Source organism: Bombus vancouverensis, chromosome 7 (genome assembly GCF_051014615.1).
Source record: "Bombus vancouverensis nearcticus chromosome 7, iyBomVanc1_principal, whole genome shotgun sequence".
NCBI lineage: Eukaryota > Metazoa > Arthropoda > Insecta > Hymenoptera > Apidae > Bombus > Bombus vancouverensis.
The window spans coordinates 13,504,928-13,530,351 of NC_134917.1; the positions used below are offsets into that span (position 1 = coordinate 13,504,928).

Sequence of the window (25,424 nt, forward strand, 5' to 3'; positions counted from 1 at the left end):
CAGATCGAGAGGCTGTTACTAAAAACCCTCGGAGGTTCCTGACGCTCGCCGTCAGTTTCGGTGGTTAACGGAGGCGAAGGGAGCGGATTTTCCAGGGAGGGAAGAAACGCCGACAGTTGGACATACGTAGACTTTTTTCGATTTATTTTTTATACACTGTATCCGTTAATCTTTAAATATATTACGTGCGGTGTATTTAGGTATCAATCGCAGGGCAAACGTTTGGTACGAATCGATCGACTCGGTGAACGCGATTATCACAACGGTGGGAGATTTTTCTGAAACACGTTTGGAGGAGTCTTCTATCGGTGGGATGATCGGTAATACTGTTGGCGATATGGCCTGCTCGATCGAGACGTCCCAAACGATGGCCAGTCGCGTCATAACGGCGCGTCCGTTTCTGAGAAACGCGAACGCCGTTCCAGCGAACGATACAATTCCGCAGCGATGCGTCGTTTGACGAATTCGCATATACCTATAAACGAGAGGTGCTGATCGAACGAATTAAACGTAAGGGTGAAATCGGGCTAAAGAGCGAGAAGAGGTAAGAGAAAGAGGGGGAAATCGAAAGAAGATTAGTAGAAAGTCCGGTACGGTGACGCAGCTGCGGTCCACGTACGTACTTTCGTATAGACGAGAGCGAATCGCGTCTAATTCCACTTGCAAGTTGACGCAGGAGATACGGACGTTCGATCAGACAGACAGAGCGGCGCGTGATCGTCGTGTCGTTTCGACCACGCATCGTACATCCAACGTACCTCGTCGAAGGTTCTTCGACGTTTCGGTAGCGTTCTTCGTTCTTCGAAGTTATTTCAGAAACGTTGTTTCTTTCCTGCAGAGATTCGTCCTCGGTGAGAAATAGAAAGAAAAATTAACGTATATAACGTAGGGTATATCTTTGGCACAATAAATACGAATACACGGTACAATCTTCTACGGTAGATGTCTCGCCGATGAGTTCGGGAACGTTAACGAGCATTGAAACACTTCGACGAGACACCGAGGCGTAATCGCTTGACTCCTTACCAATCACGACGCATGAGATCCTTCGTATTCCTCTTACGCGATCATTTCTAAATAAAACGAAATAAAAAAAAAAAAAAAAAAGAAAAGGAAAGAAGATTCTGAACGAACCTTGCGACGATATAGGAAATTACAGCTAACGATATTACGCTTAGCACCTAATGGGGTTTTATCGTTTCGGGAATTGTTATCAAATCGTGGCAGTATCCGAAATCGTTACTCCGACGATAAAGACAGCTCGATATCGAATACGCGCCGAAGATATATAAAAAAAAGAGAAAGGGAAAGAAACGGTTAAGTGTCTCGCACTAGATAAAAGAAGGTTGCAACGCTTACGCTACACGTTGCCGTGAACACCTAGGCCTTAATTTTACATAAACGAACCAATTATATTTAATATACCAACGACCTGTTTAGTACTCGTTGCCGACAATCTATCTCGATCAGCCGACCGAGCTCGTTATCGATCGTCGATAGTATTGAAAACGCCCTAACTAACTTACCGCTCACGCAGAAACCTACTTAATCCGCAGTAGATCGCATATGTATCGTTTCGAGACTAAAAACCATGACCAAAAGCCCAGCTTTCTAGTATTCTGTTAGGTGGTGAACGAAATCGTTAATGTGTCGCGGAACAAACGAACCGAGTATCGCTCGATAAATAAAAATATATCGAATCTCTTGGAACGAGACGATTCGCGTAAATTTCTGTCGGTTTAACTCCGTTCTAAGCTACGCGAATTCATCCTCTGTTGCAAGTATATATATATATATACATACTTGGATTAATTGCGGAATAATTAGAATATCGATAGAATATCGACGGGTTCGTTTCGATCGAGTAGAAAACCGCGTTATCGTTCGTCGTGCGCTTTGATTTGATTGTTCCACGTTACGATATCGAAATGCCTCGTAATTACCAGCTATTTAGAAAGCACGGATATACAAACTCTGTTAATAGATATAGGAGACATTTTATTGGGAGTGAACCTGAACTGTGGAACAACGAAAAAAGTTCGCGCAACTGCGATCCTCTTCTGATAATCGTTGAAAAACAATCGTCTCGATCTAGATAATGCTTGGGCTGATATTAACGTATGATAAGTACGAAATATGAAAGCGCATTAGTTACACGCGCCTAGGAACTTTTTTCATTGCTTCGTGGCTTCGGAAAATCGAGCCCGAAAAAAGTGTCTCCGATATTTACTAACTCTTCGTATGACTGTTGCATTCGCGCGTCGTAGCCTATTCTTCGTGTAAAACTCCACTACGATTTTATATCCTAGTTTCCTGCTACTTTTTCGCTCTCTGGTACAAAGATACTTGTCTTGTCTTTCACATATAAAAGTTTCATAGTACAACTATATAATCGAGTGTCATGATTAATCGCAGTCTACCAGTTGCGTCCAATAGCCGCGTCATTGCATTTTTCTTTTGATTTGGAAAAAGTCGCTGGGTGGCGATCAGACGCGCGATTACCTGACGCGTACAATACGAGTATAAAAGTGTGGAGATTATCGGTCCCCTATGGCATTATTGTTCGATCGAGAAGTTGGACCAAGAAGCGCGCCGTTTCCTTCGGTTTTGTACGCGCTATGAAATCGCGTGCCTCGAGTATATAGAAACGCAGCACGATGCTGCTGTTGCTGCTGCTGCTGGGTCCATCCTTCCTTGATATACGTGCGGTAGATTGGAAAACGTGGCCGCCAGTCCGTTCCCGCTGTGGTCGACGATCTTTTTTCTTTTTTTCCTCGCCATATCGACTTTATATAGTCTGGCGCTAAGCGGATACGTGGTTCGGCACGTTCGACGATGACGTGGTCTGCAACGGGGACCGTGACTGATGGAACCTGAGCAATTCCGAGACCGTGACAGCCACGCGAACCACACCTCGACCTCCTTCCAGAACGTCGCTAGCGCAGCACACGAGATTCTGAAAATGACAAGCACGCGTGCGTTCTTCGTTAATCCAAGTCTATCGAGAGCCGGCATGAAATCGTCGCGTCTGAGGATAGTAGTTCAGGTGACGACCGTTCGTCATCATGCTCAAGCGATTATACCAAAAGAATATTTTATTATCAGTGGAAATAGTATTACAATCGTTATGATAGTCGTACAATCGGTGTTACAGAGTACGTCTCTCGAAAGTAAAACCGAGTATCGTTAGTAGCACTGTTGTTCGAGTGGCGAGACAAAGAGTTTCCCAACGATTGTTCTCCGGCACGCGAACTATGCGACACTGGGAAGCATAGAGACGCCGCGACTCGTGCTCGATTGTTCCAGGCCATCCAACCGATCGAGCTCGCACGAGCGCGCGCGTTTCATTCGCTTTCGCGCTATACAAATTATTCGAACGGAGCCAAATCCAGAGTCGTGTAAAAATTTGAACCGATAAGCAGAAAGTGATATTTGTTCGAATCGACTCGATTTCGCTGCGGCAACGTAGCCGCCTTTTCTTAGCGCGTGTGGCATAGAAACGAAACACGAGACACGCCGCCCACGTTCACCGTTCACGCGGCGAGGAGTGATCGTCGTTATCGCCCGACTATGCCCCATTGTGCGAGTAGAGTCGGAGAAGTAGAGAAGACACGAGCAATGGTCGTTTCGACGATTGTCCTTGTATCGCTGTGATCGTGAAATCGTTGGACGAACGTGCTGCTGGCAGTTCAATCAGATTCGATCGTACAAAAGTGGAAAAGTAGAGAGAGAGAGAGAGAGAGACAGAGAGAGTTAGAGAAAACGAACGCGTACCGTCTATCGATCATGCTGTGTATCGTGCAACGAGCACGAAGGGATTGTTCAAGCGTTCGACTCGATGGATGGACGCGATCGTTCGAAGGAACATGAATTAAATAATAAGAGAGGCCTTTCTTCTCTTTCCGATAATCGTACAAAAAAGCTTAAGCTTAAAAAACAACAAGATAAAAAATGAAGCACCGAGTTTTAAAGAGCGATCGTGATCTAAGCTCGTAATTTGCGACGAATTAGCTTACGTAGTACAATTTGAGAAACAAAAAAACGACCAAAGAGAAAAATAGTATCAACGTACCATATATCTGTGTCCATACAATACAGTATGATATAATATAATATAATAATAATATATATATAATATATAATATAATATAATATAATATAATATAATATAATATAATATAATTTATCTCTATATGTATATATACGCTCTCTTATTCTTTCTCTCTGTTCTTTACATAAATTATACAATTATACAAGCTAATGCAACGGAATGATCTTGTGTTCGGTTTCCTCATCGCTCGTCTTTTCTACTTGCGCCCATTTGCGAGCAGATAGAAGGACGCAGCCTCTTGTGGAAGCGACAACTAATCGTAAAAGAAGAAAACCACTGCGTCAGAGCGCAGAAGACGTCGTACAGAATAAAAGGTAAATTAAAGTGAAATAAACAGTCTTACGGTTGCGATTAATTCGATGTAATTACGTCCTGTCCGATCGTTACAAAAAAAAAATAAAAAGAATATAATACTGATGAGATCGTCGCCGTTCAACTCGATATCGTCGCGACTCTTCTTTAAGCTAGCTTCGTCGAAACGATTCCTATTTTCAAGCGATAAGATCTTTGGATGCATCTGGGAATTTTTGTTTAGCGAGCCTCACGGACAATTAACGCCCAAGCAGTCTACGAACGACAACGAAATCGATCGGAAGAGTAGTAGTGGAAGAGACAGCAGGAACGAAGAAAATTAAGTAACGAATTAAACGTTAAGTCACCCAGTGAGTACGAGACTTGTTGCGTATAACTTAGATGGGAACGAAGATTAAAATAAAAAAAAAAGAACAAGTCGAGCTGACTAGAACCGGAGATGAACTTAACGAACGATTAGAAGTACGTAATACCAGAGACTAGAAAATTCATAAACGTTCTACCGCCGACCGATGCTAGTTGCCCGAATTGAAACGAAATGAAACTTTACGATCAAAGTAACGCGGTATTCTGGAAGATGCAGCTCGCCTTGCGTTCTCAAAACTTAGCAACTCGTGTGTTCGTTCGTCGTGTCATAGAAACATCTCGCGAACACGCGATCTACGGTCAGTTGGAAACGCAGAAATTCCATACAAGAAGAGCCAACGTGTTATATCTAAAAAGAAGAAGAAGAGAAACAAATTTGTACGTCTCTACTTGTAAATAGACCGTCGTATTAGACCGTAGTAGAAACGATTGATTTCTCGTAAAAATTCCTTTGTGCGTTCTCGATCAGATAATCCTCGATACGTGTTTGAGGCCACGTGTTCATTCGTACCGTTTTATTCGACGTACTAGCAGCGATATAAAAGCATCTCGGAGAAACAGAGTCGCGCGACGCGTACTACACGGTTCGAGTGTCTGACGCGTTTGGCACTAATCTACCGCAATGTATTCGATTCGACGCGTCTGCGGAGCGACAACCGGAAGCAAAGACCTCCGGCAATCCGAAGACTCGATCTAAGCGACCCGCTCCTCCTTAAGTTCCTTAACGTAGACAATATAATACTTATCGTACGAATATATGTAGAATAAGTTAGACGCGTGTATATTCTAGACGATATACGTATTGTACGTCCGCTACGATACTTTTGTTTTCTTGTTACGTTAAACGCGTTTATATGAAAATATGGAGATTATCTTAGGTCTACGACCGAATTGCTTGGTCGGTGAGGTGTAAGTGCTCTCGTTTGCACGTCCCTCCCTCAACGAAAAGCCATGTTTACTTGCCTCGGTCGAGACGAAGAGAAAGAGAAAGAAGATTTATCGTTGCCGCGATCTCGTTGGGGAGGGACGCAATACTGCCCGTAACTCGTAAACGATAAAACAATGATCGAATGAGAAATTCCTTTCGAGTTCGAATGTGCGTTAAACCTACGTACCAAAATAGGAAATCTTTGAACTTAAAGAGATTTCTAGCACCTTGTTGCGAATCCTGTAGTACTCGAAGGCTACCTATCACAGACCCATCAATCCTGAAAGAGCCGTAGGCGATTTGTATTGGTCGAACGTTAAAAAAATACTACCATCCGAGGTATACACGAAAGTTCCTTCGTCTTTCTTCTCTTTGAACTTTGCCATTCTGGCGTGATTCTAGACACGTCACGGGTTCCAGACGATGCCGCAATACCAGTTGGGAGAATTCGATTCGCTTATTTCTCTGTTTTCCATTGATTCGTTGATTCCGTCATCGAGAGAAATTATTTCGAACCCGAAGCTACCGACACCGATGGAAGATTTCTCGAACGAGTATTGCACACTGACACGCCGCTTCGAACACCGTCCCTTCGCGTAGCAAAATACTATTTTCTCAACAGATCCTGCTCGACGATAAATCTCATCGGTCGTTATGATCCAGCCATTCCAACGAACGATTCGTCTGTTCAAGGTACATACATACAAGGTACATACAGGCGATTCCATCTGATATGCGAGCGTCCAACAGCTTTGATTGCGCTCTTTGATTTTTTTTTCTTTGTTTTTTTCATTTTTTACGTTCTATTCCATCGTAAAATGTTCGCGTTCAACGATCGGAACTCGAGAACAACGTTCTACGCTCGAGTCCCCGTCAAAGGCCTTATACCAAAACAGAAACGGTTAACTAACTTGCGCACTACGTAGCCGCTTCTACAACTAGGCGGACTAAATGTACGATCAAGCTGCCTTTCGATACTTAAGGGGCTACCGAATACTATTTCGTCGAAAGTTTTAAGCGTCTCTCTCGAGCCACAACGACGAAGGCAAACAAACGAACAACCTTGTCCAAGCTACAGCTGTGACGTAGTCGATGTAAATTAAATCCAATATACAAGCGAAAGCGCTCAGTTGCTTCTTAATTAGACCAACGATCGATCGCACACTGATTAAACGTCTCTACGCGGATAAAAAGTTTCGAGTGTCTCGATTCGATGGCGTTTCGTTTAAAACGAAGGCGATGAAAAACGAGAAGGAAAGTTAGAAGTAGCGAAACTACGTCGAGTTGGGGTAACGAGACATTTCTGACAACGGTAAATAGCTCTCGATACGTTTCTTTCGGGTATCGTACGTATCGTGCTTAAAATAAACTCGCAATTAAGATCGATGTCGGAAGGGGTGTGATGACTCTGCGCGACACTCGACCCCGTTCTTCGCCCGACAAAGCAAACGAAGGATAAAGAAAATAAAATTAGAAAAATATCATGCCGCTCTATGAGTACTAATTGGGGTAGAAGAAGTGGATAGAAGAGTGTCGTGCAGTAACTCGATCGAGCGACTCGACGGCTCGGCGAACGAACCGAAAAATTGCCGACAGAACGTTAACCAGAAAACTATAAGAAACCGTGTGTTTCCCGAGTCGCTGCACCGAACCAAGTCGCGTCGCGTGTCGATATATCGGAGTAATCCCAGAGTAATCTTCGATTGTGCTTTTCTCTTGCGAGCGTCGTTCGTTCCATCGTTTTGCACTCTGGCGTTCTCGTCTTGGTCGCTCTTTTTCTTTTTCTCTTTTCTTTTGTCTTTCTTTTTGTTTTGCGTTTAATCGGGAATGGGAAAGAGATAGAGCAGAACGAAGGTGGATAGGAATGTGGCAAAAAGCATCGCGGATAGAACGCGATCCTGAATCGTATGGGATGAACCTGCGGCCGATTCTTCGGTATCGTTCTCTCCTTCGTCGCGGAAAAGGAGAAGAGCGGAGACGAGACGCGCCAGAGCCTCCAGCCCGTACGCGTCCATGTAACCCACGTCCATGATTGCGTCCGCGTCCATTAACACCTCCTGCAACACCAACAACGATACTACTCAGTCCCAGTCTCTACTACGTCGCTGGTCGTTCTGAACGTTCTCGTTTTGATACAGAACCCTGTCCACTTATCACTCTTACTTCTTCGAAGCGACACCTTCCTCGAAATCAACGATTCGAACCTTTTGCGAAAACTTGCCTCTTTCGGACGAACATTGCACGAAAATCGTTCGATTTAGGTGCTTCATCGAGAAAGTGAGCAATGCCAGACTTGGGTATCGTTTCATACGTATCGTTGCTACGACGAACGTACCCAATTCTGGTTCCTATCTCAAAAAGATACAAATGCGAATAGCTAGTTTGGAAGATAGTCGAAGAGCGCGGGCATAGTTCGGAATTTATGCCAGTCGAAGTGGTATCGTGGTTGTCGTTAAATCGTATAAGAACGTCGAGAAGTGAAGATACTAAGACGAGACGCGTTCAAAGCGTTTTCCGATGAAGCGACGAGCGACACAAAAGCGAATACGAGTCTAGGCACATGCAACTAAAGCTTCTTTCTTGGTTTCTCTCCACTTCCTTCTTCCAACTCTTGCATTTTTTTTTTTTTTTTTTGTACTTTTGTGCTTTTGCGATTTGTGGAACGAGAAAGATTTTGAAAAAAGGACGAATCGTATACCCTCGTGACTGAATGAAAATCGGGGACTGACTAGTAGTTGTTGGAAATATCATGGACAAACGTACCGGCTGTTGTCGAAGCGTTAGTTACGACCTTGCCAAGAGGCGTTCGATCGACGATAATACGGATGCCTATATTTCTTTCGATTTTGCGCTCGAACCGTTTCTCTTGTAACACTTTGGCCGTGCTTTCACGATAATAAGACACGAACGTGTTTGCAGGGCGTGTCGAGTACAATCGTCACGGAAAAAAATCGTTAGGTAATAAAAGAGGGAAACAAAAAATGATTTTGTTCCACGTAGAAGCATACAGTGGTTTAACGTGCGTTATACATGCCGCGGGACCATTAGCGAGAGATAAAGCGCGAGAATTCTCGAGAAGTTGTTTAATGAGAGGTATCGAGTGAGTAGCTTACCTCATCGACGCCTATCTTTCGACACGCCTCAAGAAAATTGTCGACGTTACGCCTGCATCTTGCCATTGTCAACTTGGGCTGCAAATTACGATACAATCGTTATTTTTCGATAATCTGAAAATCGTCGCGTCGATTAAACAGCCCGAGAACGCTTACCACAGCTGGCGAAGGAACGTGAATACTGGCAACAGACCGAGGTCTTACGTGATTTGCCAAGTGACAGAGTACAACTCCGTCTGTTAACGCCGGAGCAAGATCTTCCGGTAGAGCCATCTTCAACCGCGTTTCAATATGCTAAAAGGAAACTCAAACATTAGCCACTTGTTTGCTACAACAAATGACAAACGCGTGAAAGTCGATCCTTTCCGATACTCACGTTTCGGAGCTGCTCGATCAAGTCAGCTTCTTCCTTGGCACGTTCAAACTCCCTTCTCATGGTGAACGAATACTTCTCTGGCACGTTGCTGTTCCACGTAACCGATCGGGGAGACTTTGGACTTCCACCGTTTCTGCTGGGACTTTTGTTACCTAGCAGACATTATCCATATTCCATTTACTTGTGCATGACACCAGTCGTTTATCTATTTGTCTCATTGCCTTTGTTCAATGGTTTTTTACCTTCTACGTAACCAACAGCTGTTTTGACTAGCCTAGGAGTGTGTCCCGGGCTGGTGTTGGAAGATAAAATGCTCGAAGATGTTTTAATTGGCGAATTAGGCTTCTTATACGGCTGCTCGAGGTACTTTCCGTTCTTATTGTTGTATTCGTTATTGCTACCGTTGATAATTGGCGTGTTCTGATAGTTGATGCGTGACGGAGTTACCTTCTGTACTGGTCTCTTGGTCGCGTTTTCCTCGTTGAAGATCTGTTTACCGACCATACCAAGTGCGTCTTTACTGCTAGCCAAGTCTGTCTCGTTGCTCTGCGATTCGTTGTCTGGCGGAGTGACTTGTTCCCGTGGCCTGTACACGCTAGGCCCTTCGTTTGCCCTTTGTTGTCTCAACGCCTCTTTATACTCTCTATAAATTCATCACGCGATATCATCGTGTGTCGTTGCTTCTTGACATCTGTTAGACGGTACAAACGCATACCTGTAAGTTTGAATGTGATTCAGCGGCCTTTTCTCATCTCCGTTCATTAAAGAGGTAGTAGCGTTCGAGATCGACGTTTGCAGCGGTTGCACGGATTGCGTGTTCGTTGAGACTGGCACCGCTTGATTCAGATGAGCGGATTCGAGGGGACTAAAAAAGACGCGGGAAGGCATCTGATGCTTCAGCTCGTCTATTAACCGGTAAAAATCACTACGCAACCACGTGATGCACAGTGGCAGTAACGGTGATTGGCTTATTAACAGCTCGCTTACCCGGGTGGCGTAATCGACGCGTGGTAGAGGCCAGAGGTCATCGGTCTTCTGACATCGGCTCCATTCTCCGAGGTGCTCCTCTCCAGTTTTCTCTTTTCCAACTGATCGTGCAGTATCATAGCCTGTAAATACGGTTTCGTGGAGAGAGAGAGAGAGAGAGAGAGAGAGAGAAAGAGAAGATAAATCTAAGTAGAGAGATTTGAGAAGGTAAGGTGAGCGCATTCCTAGCGCGCCACCTTGGATGCTACGCGCGTTAATCGCGAGCGACGCTGACGGCGAGTTCTTTCAATGGGTTAAGGTCATTCAACGAGGCTTGAACGACGGCCAAGCGCAGCTTGACAACACAGATATCATTTTCAAGGGGCGCGCGAATTCTATTCACTCGCTAAATATAGACGTTGTATCATACGCGCTCACACTTGGAGTAAGCCTAAACCCATTAGAAAAGCTTGGTCAAACAGGATACCGCACGGAAGCGACTGACGAAAGCGATTCGAAACCTACCTTGCCGAGCTCATCCTCGAGAGACGTGTGCTCACCAGGCGAGATGGTACTAGGAGTCGAGGTTCCGCTGCAGGATCCATTCACACCCGTCTCGTGCGGCAACGTGATCGAAAGGGGCGAGCATTCTTGACGCCACAGCCCTCGAATCTCGCCATCATGCACCTGCGCGCAAAAAGGTGTCCAGCAGGAGGTACTACGAGAAATCGTCGACCGTGTATACGTGCTTGCGTGCGTTTCAAAGTTTATTGTTTGCGTTCTTTCTACATGTTTGGACCAGTCAGAGTACAGGAGAGTGTGTATGTTTCAGGAAGGTTTCTACGCTGAATCCAGATTGTTATCTACAGCGGGATTTACAAAGTTTCGTAGCCGAAAAACTTGTTATAGAGCCAGGCGAAGAAGAAGAACCGTAGAAATAGGAAGAGGGTGAGAAGAAGGACGAGGAAACTAACCGCGCTGTGAATTTCTTGAGACCAACGTTTGTCGACGCCGTCGCTGGTGCTATAGCCACTGTCGACGTTGTGCCGCCTGTGAGTTCTCGTGTCTAGAGTCGCGTGACCTCTAACATCCAAGGGTGTCCTTCTCGCGCGGCCGCCTCTGGCTCTCTCGTGTTTCGCCGCCTGTCTCTCCAAATATTTGAAGATGTGCGTTCGCCCGCGAATGCATAGCTGCGAAAACAAACGAAAATAGTCGGCTGGATAATTGGCCGATCTATAATTAGACGGCTCCATCTCGTTTGATTCAGAAGCTTATGCTCACCGAGGCAGGCGGCGAGGTCAAAGGATTATCGGACAGCCGGAAGTCGACCAGGCTCTTCATCTTTCTCATCTCGTTTGGAAGCACGGATATTCGATTGCCACTGATATCCAGCTTTACGAGTCTCAGGTACGTCAGTTCTGCGCAGAACGTTCGATTTCACGATCGTCAATTGCATCGGATGCAAGGTGAGACATGGCGAGTGGGGAATCGATAGAAGGGAAGAATTTTGACGCGCGCGTTAAAGGGACGTTAGCCCGGTTCCCTCGGATAACTCGACAAAGCTCCTATCTGCGACGTGACGCGGGCGGAAGCATCCGTAAACAGGCGTTACCTACCTATAGGCAGGTGCACGATCATGTTACTCCTCAAATCTAAGGACCTAAGTCGCGCAAGGTCACCCATCCTAGGGGGCAGGTTCGTGATTTCGTTGCAGCCGGCGTCGAGCTCCGCCAACGCCGACATTCTGCCCAATTCGTCCGGCAGAGACGCCAGTCTGTTGTGAGCGACCAATAACGTTTGCAGCGGTAGCCTGCATATCTCCCGAGGTAGAGACGTCAATTGATTGCGACTGCGAACAAAAACATCTCCGCTCGTTAATTCTAAGCCCGCATCACGGAGAATCAGAGGCCTCGTGACTTCCTGTCCTTACTGACCTAAGATCGAGGTAGTTGAGGGACTGCAGCATCACCACAGTCTCCGGTATTATTCTTATCGCATTGTGGTAGAGATGCAGCTTTTCGAGGAACAGAAATTCCGTCACTTCTTCCGGCAATTCGGCGAAACGGTTCTTCGAGAGATCTGTAACAGGAACGAAACAACGATATATTCGTCGCGTAACGCCTTCCGAATGATGTTCGCTACAGGGAAAGCATAATACTTCTTGAAGAGGCCTGTTTAATTGAGAGACATCGTCAGGATTCCCCGTAGCAACAGCTGTGCTCCGGTTAGGGTGATGCTTGGGTTCGTGGGGGGGTTCTTATGAATGGGGTGCGACGGTCACGTGCGTGTACAGTCTCGAAACGTAGGAAAAGGATAAGGGTGGCTCAGCTGCTGTTGGCTTCGAGCCTCCTTTCTGATCAATAACCACGGCCTGTGTGTGTGCCTCCGTTTCCTCCGGGAGTTGGTTAGCCAACGGTTCGGCTCGTCATTTTCCTTCGCGCCAGCTTTTCAAACCCTCTGGCTATCGATCGGACGCTTCATAGCGTCCGACGGCACTACCGGCATCTGATAATTTTCCCGAATCCTCGACACGAACCACGGTCCCTAGCCGTGGTGTCGAAAGTGGCCCGAGCGCGAGTGCTGAAACGTTAATTCGAGGAAATTTCATTCCGCTTTCTCGGAAATTCGATTTCGGCTATCCAGTTTACGCGATCGGAACGGAAATTGCCAATCGATCGTCAACAGGATACCCCAGTTCTCTTGCAAATACTCAGTTCGTTATCTTCTCATTTGCACGATTTGCAAGTCTTATTGCACGACGACTTATTACTTATCGAGGAACAGCCGCGTTTCCCTCGTGCACGCCCACGACCGTAATAGGTACGAGTCCATGGGGTGAAAAGCAAAGCCTGGAACCATTGGTGCACGGTCGATCGCATAATCGTCGAGCAAGGGCGTCGGCCCGTTGGTGTTGGTGCGATGCAGACGAAAATAGCAAACCCCTATTCTGTCTCTGTGCCATCGCCATAACTCTCTGCCAATGAAACTAAACAATTTTTAGCAGAGCGTCGTCTGCGTGATTCTATTTACTTTCCACGAGGAATGACAGAAACGGTTCTCGCCTAACGTTTGATAAGAAATCGATTCCTAAACGAATCCTCTACAACCGGCTTCGTAACGAGCGCGAACGATTCGTCGAAAGTTAATTGCTATAGAAGTAGTAATAGGGAAGTTCGCAACTGTGGCACATATAGGGTGTTTCACGAAGGGGTCGATGCACCAGGCGATTCCAAGGGCCAAGGTCGAGGTCCGGCCAACCCAGGGATCGATACCACGCACATAGATTTGCGTGACGCTGTACAAAGTTGCTAGACTGTCATTCGCCAACGGATGGGCGTGGCCCTGTTGTCCATGTTGCTTGTTTTTACGATAAAAACAATTACGCGGATAAGCGGCGTTTAACCAGGCTGCCAAGTCTGCCTCTTCCGACCTGCTAATAATACGACACCGACGCGGCGGAATATGAAGTCCGAGCGATCGAAGTGTTTGCATTTTTATCGCACGACTCGCTTGCTTATGCATACGCACAAGACAATAACGCCGGAAAGACGGTTCACGCAATCGTAAAGGGTTGGACGTATATGCGACGTAACGTACGAGTAGAAAGCGTCCGCCAAGTAATTTCTACGATAATCCGCGTGCTAAGACGAGAGACGCTGACGACCGATGATAAAAATAATTTTCCTAGGAAAAAATGGAACGCTTATCTTCGTGCAATTAGAGCTATCGCATTTTTATAGATTAATACACTTTTTTAAACGATTAAAATACTTAATAATTAAGAACGCTATATATGGTTGATCAACTTAATAATTGCAAAGATAAAAATTCCGAAATCGCAACGAGTTTACTCGTTCCAGCCTTGATTAATCGTTCGAACATGTTATCGGAGCGAAAAACTTTCGCGTGTCACGAACGAGATAACTCCTCGCAAAACGTTCAATGTTTTAAGAATTTTTGCCTCCTTGGCTCAAAACCACCGTAATCATTGTACGTTTTACATAAATTTACGAGAGCGGAGAGCGAGTGGCGGCGTTGCTTGGGCGTGCCGCGTCACGAAACGCCGGCTCCTATCGCCGATACAAAACACAGGGTCAACGACCATAGGCAAAAATTGCCTCGTGCGTTAATTAAACTACGGAACAGCTGGAGACGCAGAGAAAATAGTAAATCGTTCGGTAATGGCAACCTTGAACGATTCCTTCGCTATTCAGCGACAGATCGACAATATAATATGCACGAAGGCCAATATGGTCGACGTACAACAAGCTAGCGTGTTCGTGGGAAGAGACGCGGATAAAACGCAGGAGAAAATACTCTAACGACGTTAAGTTATCCTTCTCGGAGTATATGGGGTTATAAGAGCTAGCATAAGGGCTGCCGTGAAACCGTGGAAACAGAGGGTTGCCGGATCGATAACGCCCCCATAGCAGATATCGTCCAGGGGGTTGGCTGTACGAAGAGCGCAAGGTGTCCCATGAGCGGCATGCTACCCTCTTTCCGAGCTTTTCTGCTGGAAAATAAAATCATTCGAGGCGAGGCGAACTCCTCGCGAACCAATGATCGGTAACGACGTTAGAAGTTCGCTAACGAGCCACATGGTCCGAGGGCTCGAAACCGATTTAATTCCACTCCAGATACATTATTAAACGGTAACGCGCTTAACGATCAATTCTACGTAAAAGCGTGATTAACGCTCAACGCGGAACGTACTATTGCTTCTTCGCGACGATTCGAGAGATAGCGCGTTCTCGATCGATCGATTCGAGAGTTGTCGATCGCAGCATGCGCCAGGTAATTGCTTTCCAGCGTAATTCCTGACGTGTCACGTCGAGGACATGGGAAGTGAAAAAGGCAAGAGAAGGACGAAGAGGAATACCATGAGCGAAGGGAAAGGGAGGAAATTCTGGTGGCGAAGTCGTGCATAGACTGGGAACGCTCGCTCGGTGCTTCCTTCGCCCTTGAACCATCGTCGTTGCTGAAGAGATCGCGTCAAAAGCGAAAAGAGAAAAGCGCGGAGAAGCCACGGTGGAAGCAGGCGAGAAAGGACGTATGCCTCCGTTGCTTTTGTAAGAGACCGACACGCCACTTCCGGCGACGAGGACGCGAGTGCGAACACGACTCGCATACTCGATCAAACTCAAAGCGGACGGAACCGAACAACTTTGAGCACACTGGATGGAACACGGGTGAAACATCGATAGACGTGAAACGATCGATCGCTCGAAATTTATTGTCCGATCGGTCAGTCAGTGACAGTAACCAATGCGCTATCTCGAGAAGTCTCATAGAATTTAGATGAACTTTTGATGGTCGGTCGCCACGACGCGACGCAAGGTCCCACGTTGCGAGGACCGGACTTTTGCATTTAAACTAGTAGGACGAGTCCGTCGAGCATCTGGTAGTTGGTGATTCGACGTTGCATGAATTATACTCGGACGTGGGGAAAGATCCGAGAGAGAGAAGGTAAAATAAAGAAGGTAGTATCGCGCAGCCGGTTTCCATACTCCTGCCGACTGACCGTGGCAGGCAATGCGTGCCGAACAGTGCGTCGCATTGTGTATGCTACGTGTTCGAGCGTGCCGGTACGCGTGCACGCCTTCGTGTACACGCGTGTACGCTAAAGCGAGCCGTATGCGACGAATCATGCTGCGCGAACGGAATACGCGCCTCTTACCATCTACTGCTACTGATATTTATTTATTCATTTATATACGCATAGGCGGAGATGCGAGAGAATGACGAGAACAAATATCAGGCGCGTTAATTTAACATTTTTCTATGCGTGTAATTCAAGGCGAGAGCGTGAACAATTGATTCGTCGTTGCGCGCTTTCACGAGGGTGTAAAAACTTCTTTCGCCCGTCGAAACGAGAGTTCGCTTCCCTTTCTTCATCGGCAACGGCGGCGCTTCAATTATTGCAGCATCGTGGAAGAGCAGCAACAGCACCAGCATCGCCCCTAAAGCACCGTTCGCTTTCTTTCTCGCTGCCTACGAAAAGCTTCGCTCTTCTCGTGGGTTTCTCTTCGTTCCTTTTCTCGTTTACCCAACCTCTTTTACCTCGTTTTCAGTGCAACGAGCGCGAACCAAGTTTTCAGGTTGCACCGACTCCGCCATCCTTGACCTAAAAACTAATACCCGAGATGAAAAGAACCGAGAGCGACCTGGAACACAGGGAAAACTAGTCGAAAGCTGCACGGGGTGTAACAAGACCACGCTCGATAACGCGTCGAAATATCGCGTTACACCGGTACGACCAACGTTTCGTTCGAACGGAGCATTTTTTTTCAATGACCTCTCGCTGCTATCGGATGGCAGTTTGCCGTCTCTCTATCGTATTGAGAGAACGCGATATCTTTACCAACGATTCGAGGCTGTTTAGCATTTGCGATCACGAGCCGTTGGTTGAAAACGCTAAACTTAGGCTGCGATCATCCGTAGACGGCAACGCGGTGGCACGGAAATCCAAAGCGTTCGAAAAATCTACGGTTGTTCGCGATGACTGGAAAGGGCCCGGTTCGATCGTACCGCAAGTCCCTTTGTTCGTAACCATGCTGCGTAACCACAAAACAAAGCCCTCCACGCAGGTACGTCGTTATCCCCCCAGAAACTAAACCGAAGGACGCACTCTCGTCGAGGTATCCTTTGTTCGATGTCATCGCTGATAAATCAACGGCACTTTCTCCGTTGGCGACGTATCAGCGACGGTAAATATCGCGGCGATCGCGATGGAACGTTCGAGCAAAGGGCCAAGGTTTAAGTCTCTCTGATGACTCGGAGCAAAACAAGCCGCGTTTGGGACTGCTCGTTAACGACGAGTCGGTTAATTTAACCTCGGATAACGAGATCGAGGAGAAACGCCAGCCTTGTAGATTTGTTTCCACGCGAATTATTCGGCCGGCTCTGAACCCGGTATCTCCTAATTGAAGCCACGGACGATGCTGCATGGATACAGATTCGGTTAGCCTTAATCGCGTGACGACCTACTAATTATCCACGCCCGCGATTCCCCAGCTCCGTGCGTCGCTTGCCCGGAACCAGAGAAAGGTACGCTCTTCTATGGCCAGAGATCTATCGCGCTTTATCGTTTCGATCTTCGATACGCATTCGCGTTTCGAGTCCACCGACAACGTTATCCCATACGATAATTCACTTGAAAAATATTTTGTAAAGCGCATACCAGCGTGCATTTTGGAGCGTTGAGTAATCGGCCAAATCTACCCACTTATCTTTGTTCGATGGCCTGATTGTACGTCGTAAACGTCACGCTGTTTACCCTTGAATACATTTTAACGACCAGCTCATCGGGAATGAAACGACTTAATGGGAACCGAAGTGTTCTTAGCTACGACCATCGACTTTCCTCGAGGTTCTTCCAAACGGAAATGAGGAAAAGCGAACAGAGGTCGAGCGTTATTTGAAGAAGCGAATTCTACGAATAGCCGAAAGCAGCGCGTTTGTGGTCGAAACGATAGAAAAAAGTAGCTTTGATCTTTGGAACGGTAGTTTTCGGGTTACCGCGAGTTTAGAGCCGATGGTTGGCATTAGTGGAATCGGTAACGAACGCTACCCTATCTGTTCTCCACCTTTTGCCCGCCAGCGGAGCGGAAGGCTGCGAAAGCGATGAAAAAGCGATGAAAATCCGATGCATTAGCAAAATCAAAGAGATTAAAGCAGTTGGCGAACGACAGACAAACTCTCGGGGTTCGCCGTGCCGCGAGCGAGCGAATAGACGGTAAGGAAAAATTCAGGAGAGGAGCAGGAATGGATTAGGGTTGCGTCGAGGGATTCAAGGCTGTGCGACAGGTACAAAAAGCGATCGTACAGAGCCGGTTCAAAGATTCGGGTTTAAAGAGAAAAGAGACAGTCTCTTGTCACGTTGGCGGCCAGAGAGCCGGCAAAAAACTCGTGATATGCAAACAAAGCCGTGCGCGAGATTTACTCGCTCGTTCAACGGTGGAAAATCGTTTCGCGAACAAAGCGCGGGAAGTAAAAAAATTCCAGTCGTCTGGCGCAGATATAAAGTGTCGCGAGAAGAGAACCGCGTAAACGTTGTCGCGTCTTTCATGAAAAAAATATAAAACGCTGTTCCGACGATCGTTTGCAAAGCGCGACGCGACGCAACGCGACTCCGCTGCAGAAATTCGCGCGTTTTCACGAAGGATGGTGCAATGCGAAATAAAGGAGCGAGTCGGAATGTAGGACACTCGCGAATAGAAGTGACACGGAAGAAAAATTTCAAACAGACGAACCGTGTCATTTTCATTAAATCGCTCGACTGGAGGTGGATTTCGCTACAAACCGCGTTTACACGCCTCGTTCAATAATCGTAGCGTCATTCTCGTTAAAAAATTAACGCCGAGCCACGAGACAAATTGCGTGTCGCGTCGAACGATGTCGTATCGACGCATGCTCGATTCGATCGATATCGACCCTCTACGTGGAAGAAGAGATTCGACGCCTCGACCTCGTCGGATCATCTTGTACCGAAGCTTCGGGCGGCAGCTTATCGTACGACGACCCAAGAATAACATGATTACATTCATTAGCCATCTATAACGTTAGCCCGAGCAATACAACAGAGTCCGAACCATAACCATAACAGTATTTCATACCGTTTCATTTCAACCCGTGCCACGTAAGAAGCGTGTATGGACTGACAAACGAGATTACCTAGAACGATAATTAGAGGCCGTCCCTTTCTTCTACCTGTCTTGACTATCGATACCTGCGCCGCGACGAATTGCTTTCCAAGAAGGTACGTGTTCTTCGTACCGAATCGTGGTCTGTACAAAAATTTTGCGTAAACGCAACGGTTTCGTTCGTCACGCTTTCTGGCAAAAGATCGAGGGAGAAGGGTTTCCTCTTATCCGCAATGCGGCTAGAATTTATCGACGGACAAAACACGAGTAGACACAACCACGCCAAGTTAAGTTGGCGGCCGGTCGATCGACCCGCCTATCTTCCTTTCTCATCGAAACGGACTTAAGCGTTTTACCGCGTTTGCGGTTGTTGCACCAGGCCAGGAAACGCTTCCGTCTCTTGCCAACGTCGAGACGAGGATTTCTGGATAGTTTAAAATTCTAGAGAATCCACGAGGCAAACGAGGCCGTCTTCGTATTTTAAAGAGCGAGGAGATGAACGATTGTGACCCGGTTTTTTAAAGCAGCTTTGAGTCGGATGTGCATTCGTGTTTAGAAATCATGGATGCAGGGATCGGGCAAACACGGTACGGCAAACATCTTTCACTCGAGTTACCCGATACAGCGAGCTCTTCAGCGGTATATACTAGCAGTTCGTGGGCATTTTCTAATATCGCTTCGCCCTTGTATCGTGAAAGTTTGCAGGGCACTCGTCGGTGCTCGTCTCGACGCCGATTATCTTTTGTAACCGACGCTGGCGAGGGCTGCTACTACCGTGATATCTCGCGCGTATCAGCGAATTTCGACCCGTTTCAGGGTTGACCCAGTTCGAGAACTCACGGAACGCGAAACGCAACGGCGGCAACCCGATCGCACAGTTGCAGAGGTCATGACCGTGAATATCTCTCTCGAATTTCAACGCTTGTAGAACGGGATGGAGAATCGTGTTGTAACGCAGAGTCGGGTAACAATTTACACGTTTTGATTGAAAACGATACCTCGTACCACTGTCATTTATAATAAAAATCTCTTCGTTGCGTAGACTAAATAGAAACATAGAAAGAGACATTAATATCCAATACTCGACTCAAAATACCAAAGTTTTAAAGTCTAAACGTCGCTTTTATGAAGATTCTTTTAAGGAACGGCGCGGATAACGACAGTCAAGTAACAAGGTACTACTGTAATTGATTAAAAATACGGGAGTGGGTTCGCAAGTACGCTAGGACGGCCCTGCGATACTGCTAATTATAACTCGGCAGCGAAACCACCGCGTTGGCTTGCACGCGCGATACGCGCGAGATCGGTGCATATACCGTAGATATACCGTAAGCCGGTGCATATTAGCAACGGGTCGCAAAATGGGCAAAGCGCCGCTGAAAACGCCGGGTTTTCAAAGACACTGCTACCGCTCTTGACTAGCGGCGGTTTCACGCGCGACTACTTTCGTCCGCCCCTTTCTTCTATACCCGCGAACCACGTTCGTCGACGCTAATTAGCGAGCCGGCTTCTAACTCAAGGTGTTTAATTAATGTGTCTTTTAACGACGAGCAGTTGCTCGAAAGTTAACGCGAAAGCTATTGCCTAGCCGTGACACACATCGATTGCCCGTTTAAACGGTATTCGACGAGCGCTGAGAAATGTCGCCGCTCGTTGGCTCGCGGAAGAACGACGAACCAGGAAGCAGTAGTTTGCGGTATTTATTAAGAGCGTGCTGGCACTCGGGCGAAAGACAAACAGGGCGTATCTCGGGGGCACACGAGATACAAGACACCCGGTATCGGAAACATTCATCGCGTACTCTCGAAACGTGCGCGATATCATGGATAGGTGTGAGTACCGGCACGGGCGTGTAATGTGCCGACACGCTCCTTCTACACAGTACTTAGAAGTTGAGTTCAAACTTCAGCAGCATGTAGTACTCGTTGAAACGCACAAGACAGCCTCGATAAACGTGGATCCAAATATCGTTAGTTTCAGAGTTTCAATAGATATACCGCGTGCAAACACGTATTAAGTGTGTTTCGCGTTTGCCAAAAGATCGTCGGCGCTCTCGTTCGCGTCCGACATTCGTCAAGCGCCAAGTAGATGTTTGCCGCGCTTTGGATAAACGAATAAAGTCGTGTGCAACGTCGAAACGCGCGAACATTATGCGTTCGAGCACTTGAAGCGCGTGCGCTCGGAACGCGTACTCGACTTGTTTGAAAAAAAACGCTGGCAGCACTTTGTCTTTACTACTGCTCGCTGCGTGAACCGTAGATCTAAAGTTTCGAGGTCCTCTTGAGACGCGTGCCAGCCCATTCTCGGAAAGCTTCGGTTGCGAAATAGTCGTTCTCCGGTGATCGTTCGCCAGTAGTGCTACTGTTAGGTAGTGGTTCGACGAAAAGGGACGGGGAACGAAGCGACTTCTCCGCCCTTAGATGGTTGGCGAGAACTCAAGAGACTTCGTCTTCGAGGAGTGCTCCTTTGGCAAAGAGACAAGAGCGCGAGATAACCGAGCACCCCGATGCTATATGGCGATGCAAACGATGTAACGCGTTATGGAGTATCGACCTGTTGGCACCCCTGCCTCTGCAGCTGCGGTGCGTCTCTATCTTTAGCTCGGACCGGCCCATCGTATGGGACTCTTCCATAACCATGGTGGCTGCTCCTTTTCCCTTTCTCTCTCTCACTCTCTCACTCTCTCACTCTCTCACTCTCTCTCTCTCTCTTTCTCTTTCCTAACGTGCTTGTCTGCATACAGCGCGCGCATCATTCTTTGCTCCTGTAAAGACGCCACTCCGCACCCTGCTGTCCTTCCATCGTGAAAGACCGGGCGAGAAATACGTTTGACAAAGAGGAAGGAACTAGTGTCTCGTCCCTCTTTGAAGTGCTGGTTGCAACGAATCAATCGAAATCTCTGTCTCGAGTCATCGTGACGTCTCCGAGACTAAATTAGCCTGGAGCGATTCGAGAAGAAAACGCTTTCGATTCGCTAGACCGGTTCTCGCCGAGAGACACCTGTCGCGAACTCGACCGCGCTCGAAGAGAGACGAGCGGCTCGGCACAAAATGGGAAACAGAGAAGGGAAACGGTAAGAAGCCAGGTAAGAGAAAGACAAGAAATAATCGTGCCACCATTCGATCGGTGCAGTTATCCCGAATTCCTTCCTTTCTTTTCGTTAATCACGGTGCACCTCCATCCATTCGAGCACCTGCTCTCCCTGAAAATCATCGGCCGAGAGATACGCGTCCAGGACGATGAAAAATAATTAGATGTAATTGCATGTTACATGCGCGTTGCAGCTCCGTTCGGGCTCTTACGGTGAGGGTTAAGAAATCGACGATGCGAAACGCAGCGAATATCTCGGGGAGTATTATTTCGAAAGTACCCACACGCGAAGTAGCGCCGACTCGGAGAGTATACGGTTGAGTTAACGCATTGGAATGTCGAACAGAGAGGCAAGGGTTCGCGGGAATAAAAAAAAGGATCCCGCCCTTTTTCTTCCTTTTCTATTCCTCGAAGAAAGCGCGCAGTGCACCGTGACATAATCGATAAGAAGCTTTTTCCGCAGCGAGACTGTATCGCGATCTCTCTATTTGCCTATCCGCCTGGTCTCGTCGTTGATACGACAACCGGTTTCCGTGTTTTCGCCGTTTCGTCTCAACGAAGCTGAACACGCCGGAATCCATGATTACGCGGCAAGTAAAGTCATTAACGGAGTCGATGTTGAATCGACCGCGAGGAAACAATTTGTTCGAAGTAGTAATCACCTTGCTGGCTCTCTCTATGGCTGTCTGTTCGCGCATCCAACTCGTTTCCTTTTGCTCTTTTCTCCTAGAGCGGAGCACCGTGTGCAGCGTGTGCTGTGTTTGCTTTTACTGGTTCGCGTATGCGCCACGGACAATGGATCGGCTTTTCCTTCGATAGCCGGCGACATATCAAACCCACGGGTTTCTCCGGTGAATGGGGACCGCAGGGCCTACCGTTTGTGATACTCCGCGCTAGAAATCGTTGTAACATATAGCCGGAGGCTGTGCGTAATTTTCCTTGCCGTCGGATGCATTTATATTAGTTTTAGCAATGGCTGACATAGATTCGAACAACGTAGGACACGGTTCATCGAATCCCTCGTCGCGACACGAACTGACCTGGGGTCCTTAATGAAGTTACGTCCCCTTCTGTCATCGTACGGAATATCTCGTCGTAAGACGGCCTCGACACGAACCGTTCGGTTCGATAATACCCCGGTGAAACTGTAACGGGTATGAAAGTTCCCTTCCATTGGACGATCGTCCCTCGAGCATCAAAGAACACCGAACGAAATTGCCTCGTTCCCTTCGTTCGGTGAAAAATTACCATCGAAAACCGATAAGCCCCACTCGGTGCTACTGGCAAAGCCCGTGCAACGACGAGGCGCCACGATTATCATTTGTTCCTTCGCAACAGCAGAATAATCACGACACGGTCTTGATTAAAACACGCATCAGTGACGCCAGGCGAATTTTCCTTTTGCGAAACTCATCGTTTGCATCCCAATGGGTTTGGAAACTAATGAGAACGCTTTTCTTAGAGAAGCAATTTTTCACCCGAAGGAATTTCGTAAACGAATATTACTCTGTTGACTGTCGCCAAGAAATAATTTGGGTCGATGCTACATCGATGGAAATGAAATACGTTTATATCAAAGTAGTATATGCGAAAAGTATGAACGATTGAAATCCACGTCGAATTTCATTTTCTTGCAAGTTGGTAAATTTTGTAATCTGTATCGTCGTTGATTCGCGATCGTCTCGCGTGATTGTATATACATATTTCTATATATACTTTCTATTTGTTGCCATTGTCGTCGAATGTAATATACGCGTATGACGAACGATATGATGAAGCTGACTTACCCTCGAAAGGTGTAATCCTCGCTGATAAGGATATCTCTGTGTCGCATATTTTTTCCACACCGAATACCTGTATCGGTCGTGGAAACATTATCACGGTTAAACGCAAACATTCCTAGCGGCGAGTAATCGTGTTATCTTCCGATTTACGTCGCGAGTCATATTTAGAATCGAATCGGGGTCAGGGGGATCGATCGATTTCTATATTTGCAAAAGTATCCTCCAGGCGACGCGAAACTCACGATCCTTGGTCGTTAACGACAATATTGATAGTCTGAAAAGTTGGAGTATATACTCTTATGCTTCTGCGCACGTAACTCCTCGTGGTGTGCCGGTGATATCAACGAATATCGAATGCACGATTATCGCGGTAACAGGAAACATCGGGTGTGTCGCGATAACGTCTCATCGCGAACTTTTTACTTATGCACAATCTTGTACGATGCATTTGTTTAATCGGTTGTTTTCTAAAAGGAATATCAGGATTTATGGAAACTTGTCATTCACAGAAGCTGTCGGCGTCCAAAAACGACGTCTGATATAAATCATAACCTACCGCGGTGATGCATTTATATTAGATAAAGCTACATGTGTCTCTTCAGCAAGTAAGATGAAATGAATTTACCTGAATGAATGAATATGCAGATACCTCGCCCCTTTTTCGTGTTTCTAACTTGTACACTTACTTCTTTTATCAGTCGAAGATTAAAACGATGATATCAACGCTACGAAATCGTAATCACGGTGCATTGCACCGTCAATACAGATGCATTTGTATTATGTAACACTATTTCACGTTAGTCATTAGACTAGAGAATTACGAAAAGACTACTATATCGTTCTCCAAAAGACGCTGTCTATGCGCGTTCTTCTGTTTTCTCTTTCCAAGCTAATATGTAGGATTAAATTGTTTCAAGCCTGTTTTCTGAGAAATAACGAATGAAAAATGATACATAAAGCTCTGCAGTTGAATAAAACATCCAATTGTAATGTGGAAAGTGTATGCGTTGGCAGGGTAACATTCGGCGACACATACGTGCCGCAGTGTGATATAAACACGAGAGTTCGAGGTTAACTCTGGCAGAATGTACAACTTTTATCGAATCAGACGCAAAACATTTACTAATATGTCTTCATCTTCTTTCTAGTTGTTATAAACCAGAACAACATTAGGAAACAAATTTTTTCAATATAGTTCCTACAACATAGTAAAAACACTTCGGTTCGAAAATATTTGTAGTATCTTTTCATAGAGCGTACATTTTATTTTTGGGTTTATATTTATCTTCGTGCAAACGTCAGTTTCAATAAAGAAAGGAAAATTGATGATAGAGCAAAATGCTGAAAAAAACTCACCGGCAATAACCGTATCCTGAAGATTATACTTGCTAGAACCCGTTTTCCCAACTTTTGGAAAGTCCTTAAGTTTTCGTCCGCTAAGCTTGAGTTCACCGCTCAAGTGTGCTTCCTCCAGGATTCGCTCGAGACTTCTGGTGAGCTGCTTTTGTATGTGGCCGCTCATGTTCGACGCGACCATCGCCATATTACATTTTTCGGGCACGTATACGCGAAAGCACGGTAGTGAATATCTTCCCTGGCGTACCAGCCACTCGTCTTTTAAACGGCGAGGCAAGATGGTCCAAAAACTCGACACCCACCAACTTCTCCCGATACTTGCTCCTGCACTACTGATCACAGCTTAGCAAAGCGCATGGATGCAAACGATTCAAGCGCCC

The 25,424-nt window shown here is 46.6% G+C and overlaps 1 protein-coding gene across 3 annotated transcripts; it reads right to left on the reverse strand.

Moving 5' to 3' along the window:
* Positions 1 to 116: 116 nt before the first annotated feature.
* On the reverse strand, positions 117 to 25,402 carry Lrch (Leucine-rich-repeats and calponin homology domain protein). Of its 3 annotated transcripts, none has more exons than XM_033332647.2 (13): positions 25,045 to 25,402; positions 12,107 to 12,251; positions 11,789 to 12,021; positions 11,454 to 11,590; positions 11,147 to 11,362; positions 10,698 to 10,859; positions 10,194 to 10,315; positions 9,922 to 10,071; positions 9,449 to 9,849; positions 9,207 to 9,358; positions 8,987 to 9,124; positions 8,831 to 8,908; positions 117 to 2,956 (listed from the first exon to the last, which is right to left on the reverse strand). In XM_033332647.2, exons 1-13 carry the CDS (start codon positions 25,229 to 25,231, stop codon positions 2,804 to 2,806), a joined length of 2,274 nt encoding a protein of 757 aa, XP_033188538.1. In that variant the 5' UTR covers positions 25,232 to 25,402; the 3' UTR covers positions 117 to 2,803. The 3 variants fall into 3 exon arrangements, with proteins under 3 accessions (XP_033188538.1, XP_033188537.1, XP_076476169.1); XM_033332646.2 differs by lacking the exon at positions 117 to 2,956 and adding an exon at positions 3,078 to 7,774; XM_076620054.1 differs by lacking the exons at positions 117 to 2,956; positions 25,045 to 25,402 and adding exons at positions 3,078 to 7,774; positions 12,331 to 12,666.
* Positions 25,403 to 25,424: the final 22 nt, after the last annotated feature.

Excerpts from the sequence above, each read along its gene's own strand:
- Lrch (XM_033332646.2), bottom strand. The coding sequence starts at position 25,231 with ATGGCGATGGTCGCGTCGAACATGAGCGGCCACATACAAAAGCAGCTC. Across the intron at positions 12,022-12,106 it reads CTCAACTACCTCGATCTTAG|TCGCAATCAATTGACGTCTC; the intron begins GTCAGTAAGGAC and ends TTTTGTTCGCAG. Across the intron at positions 9,850-9,921 it reads AATCACATTCAAACTTACAG|AGAGTATAAAGAGGCGTTGA; the intron begins GTATGCGTTTGT and ends ATGAATTTATAG.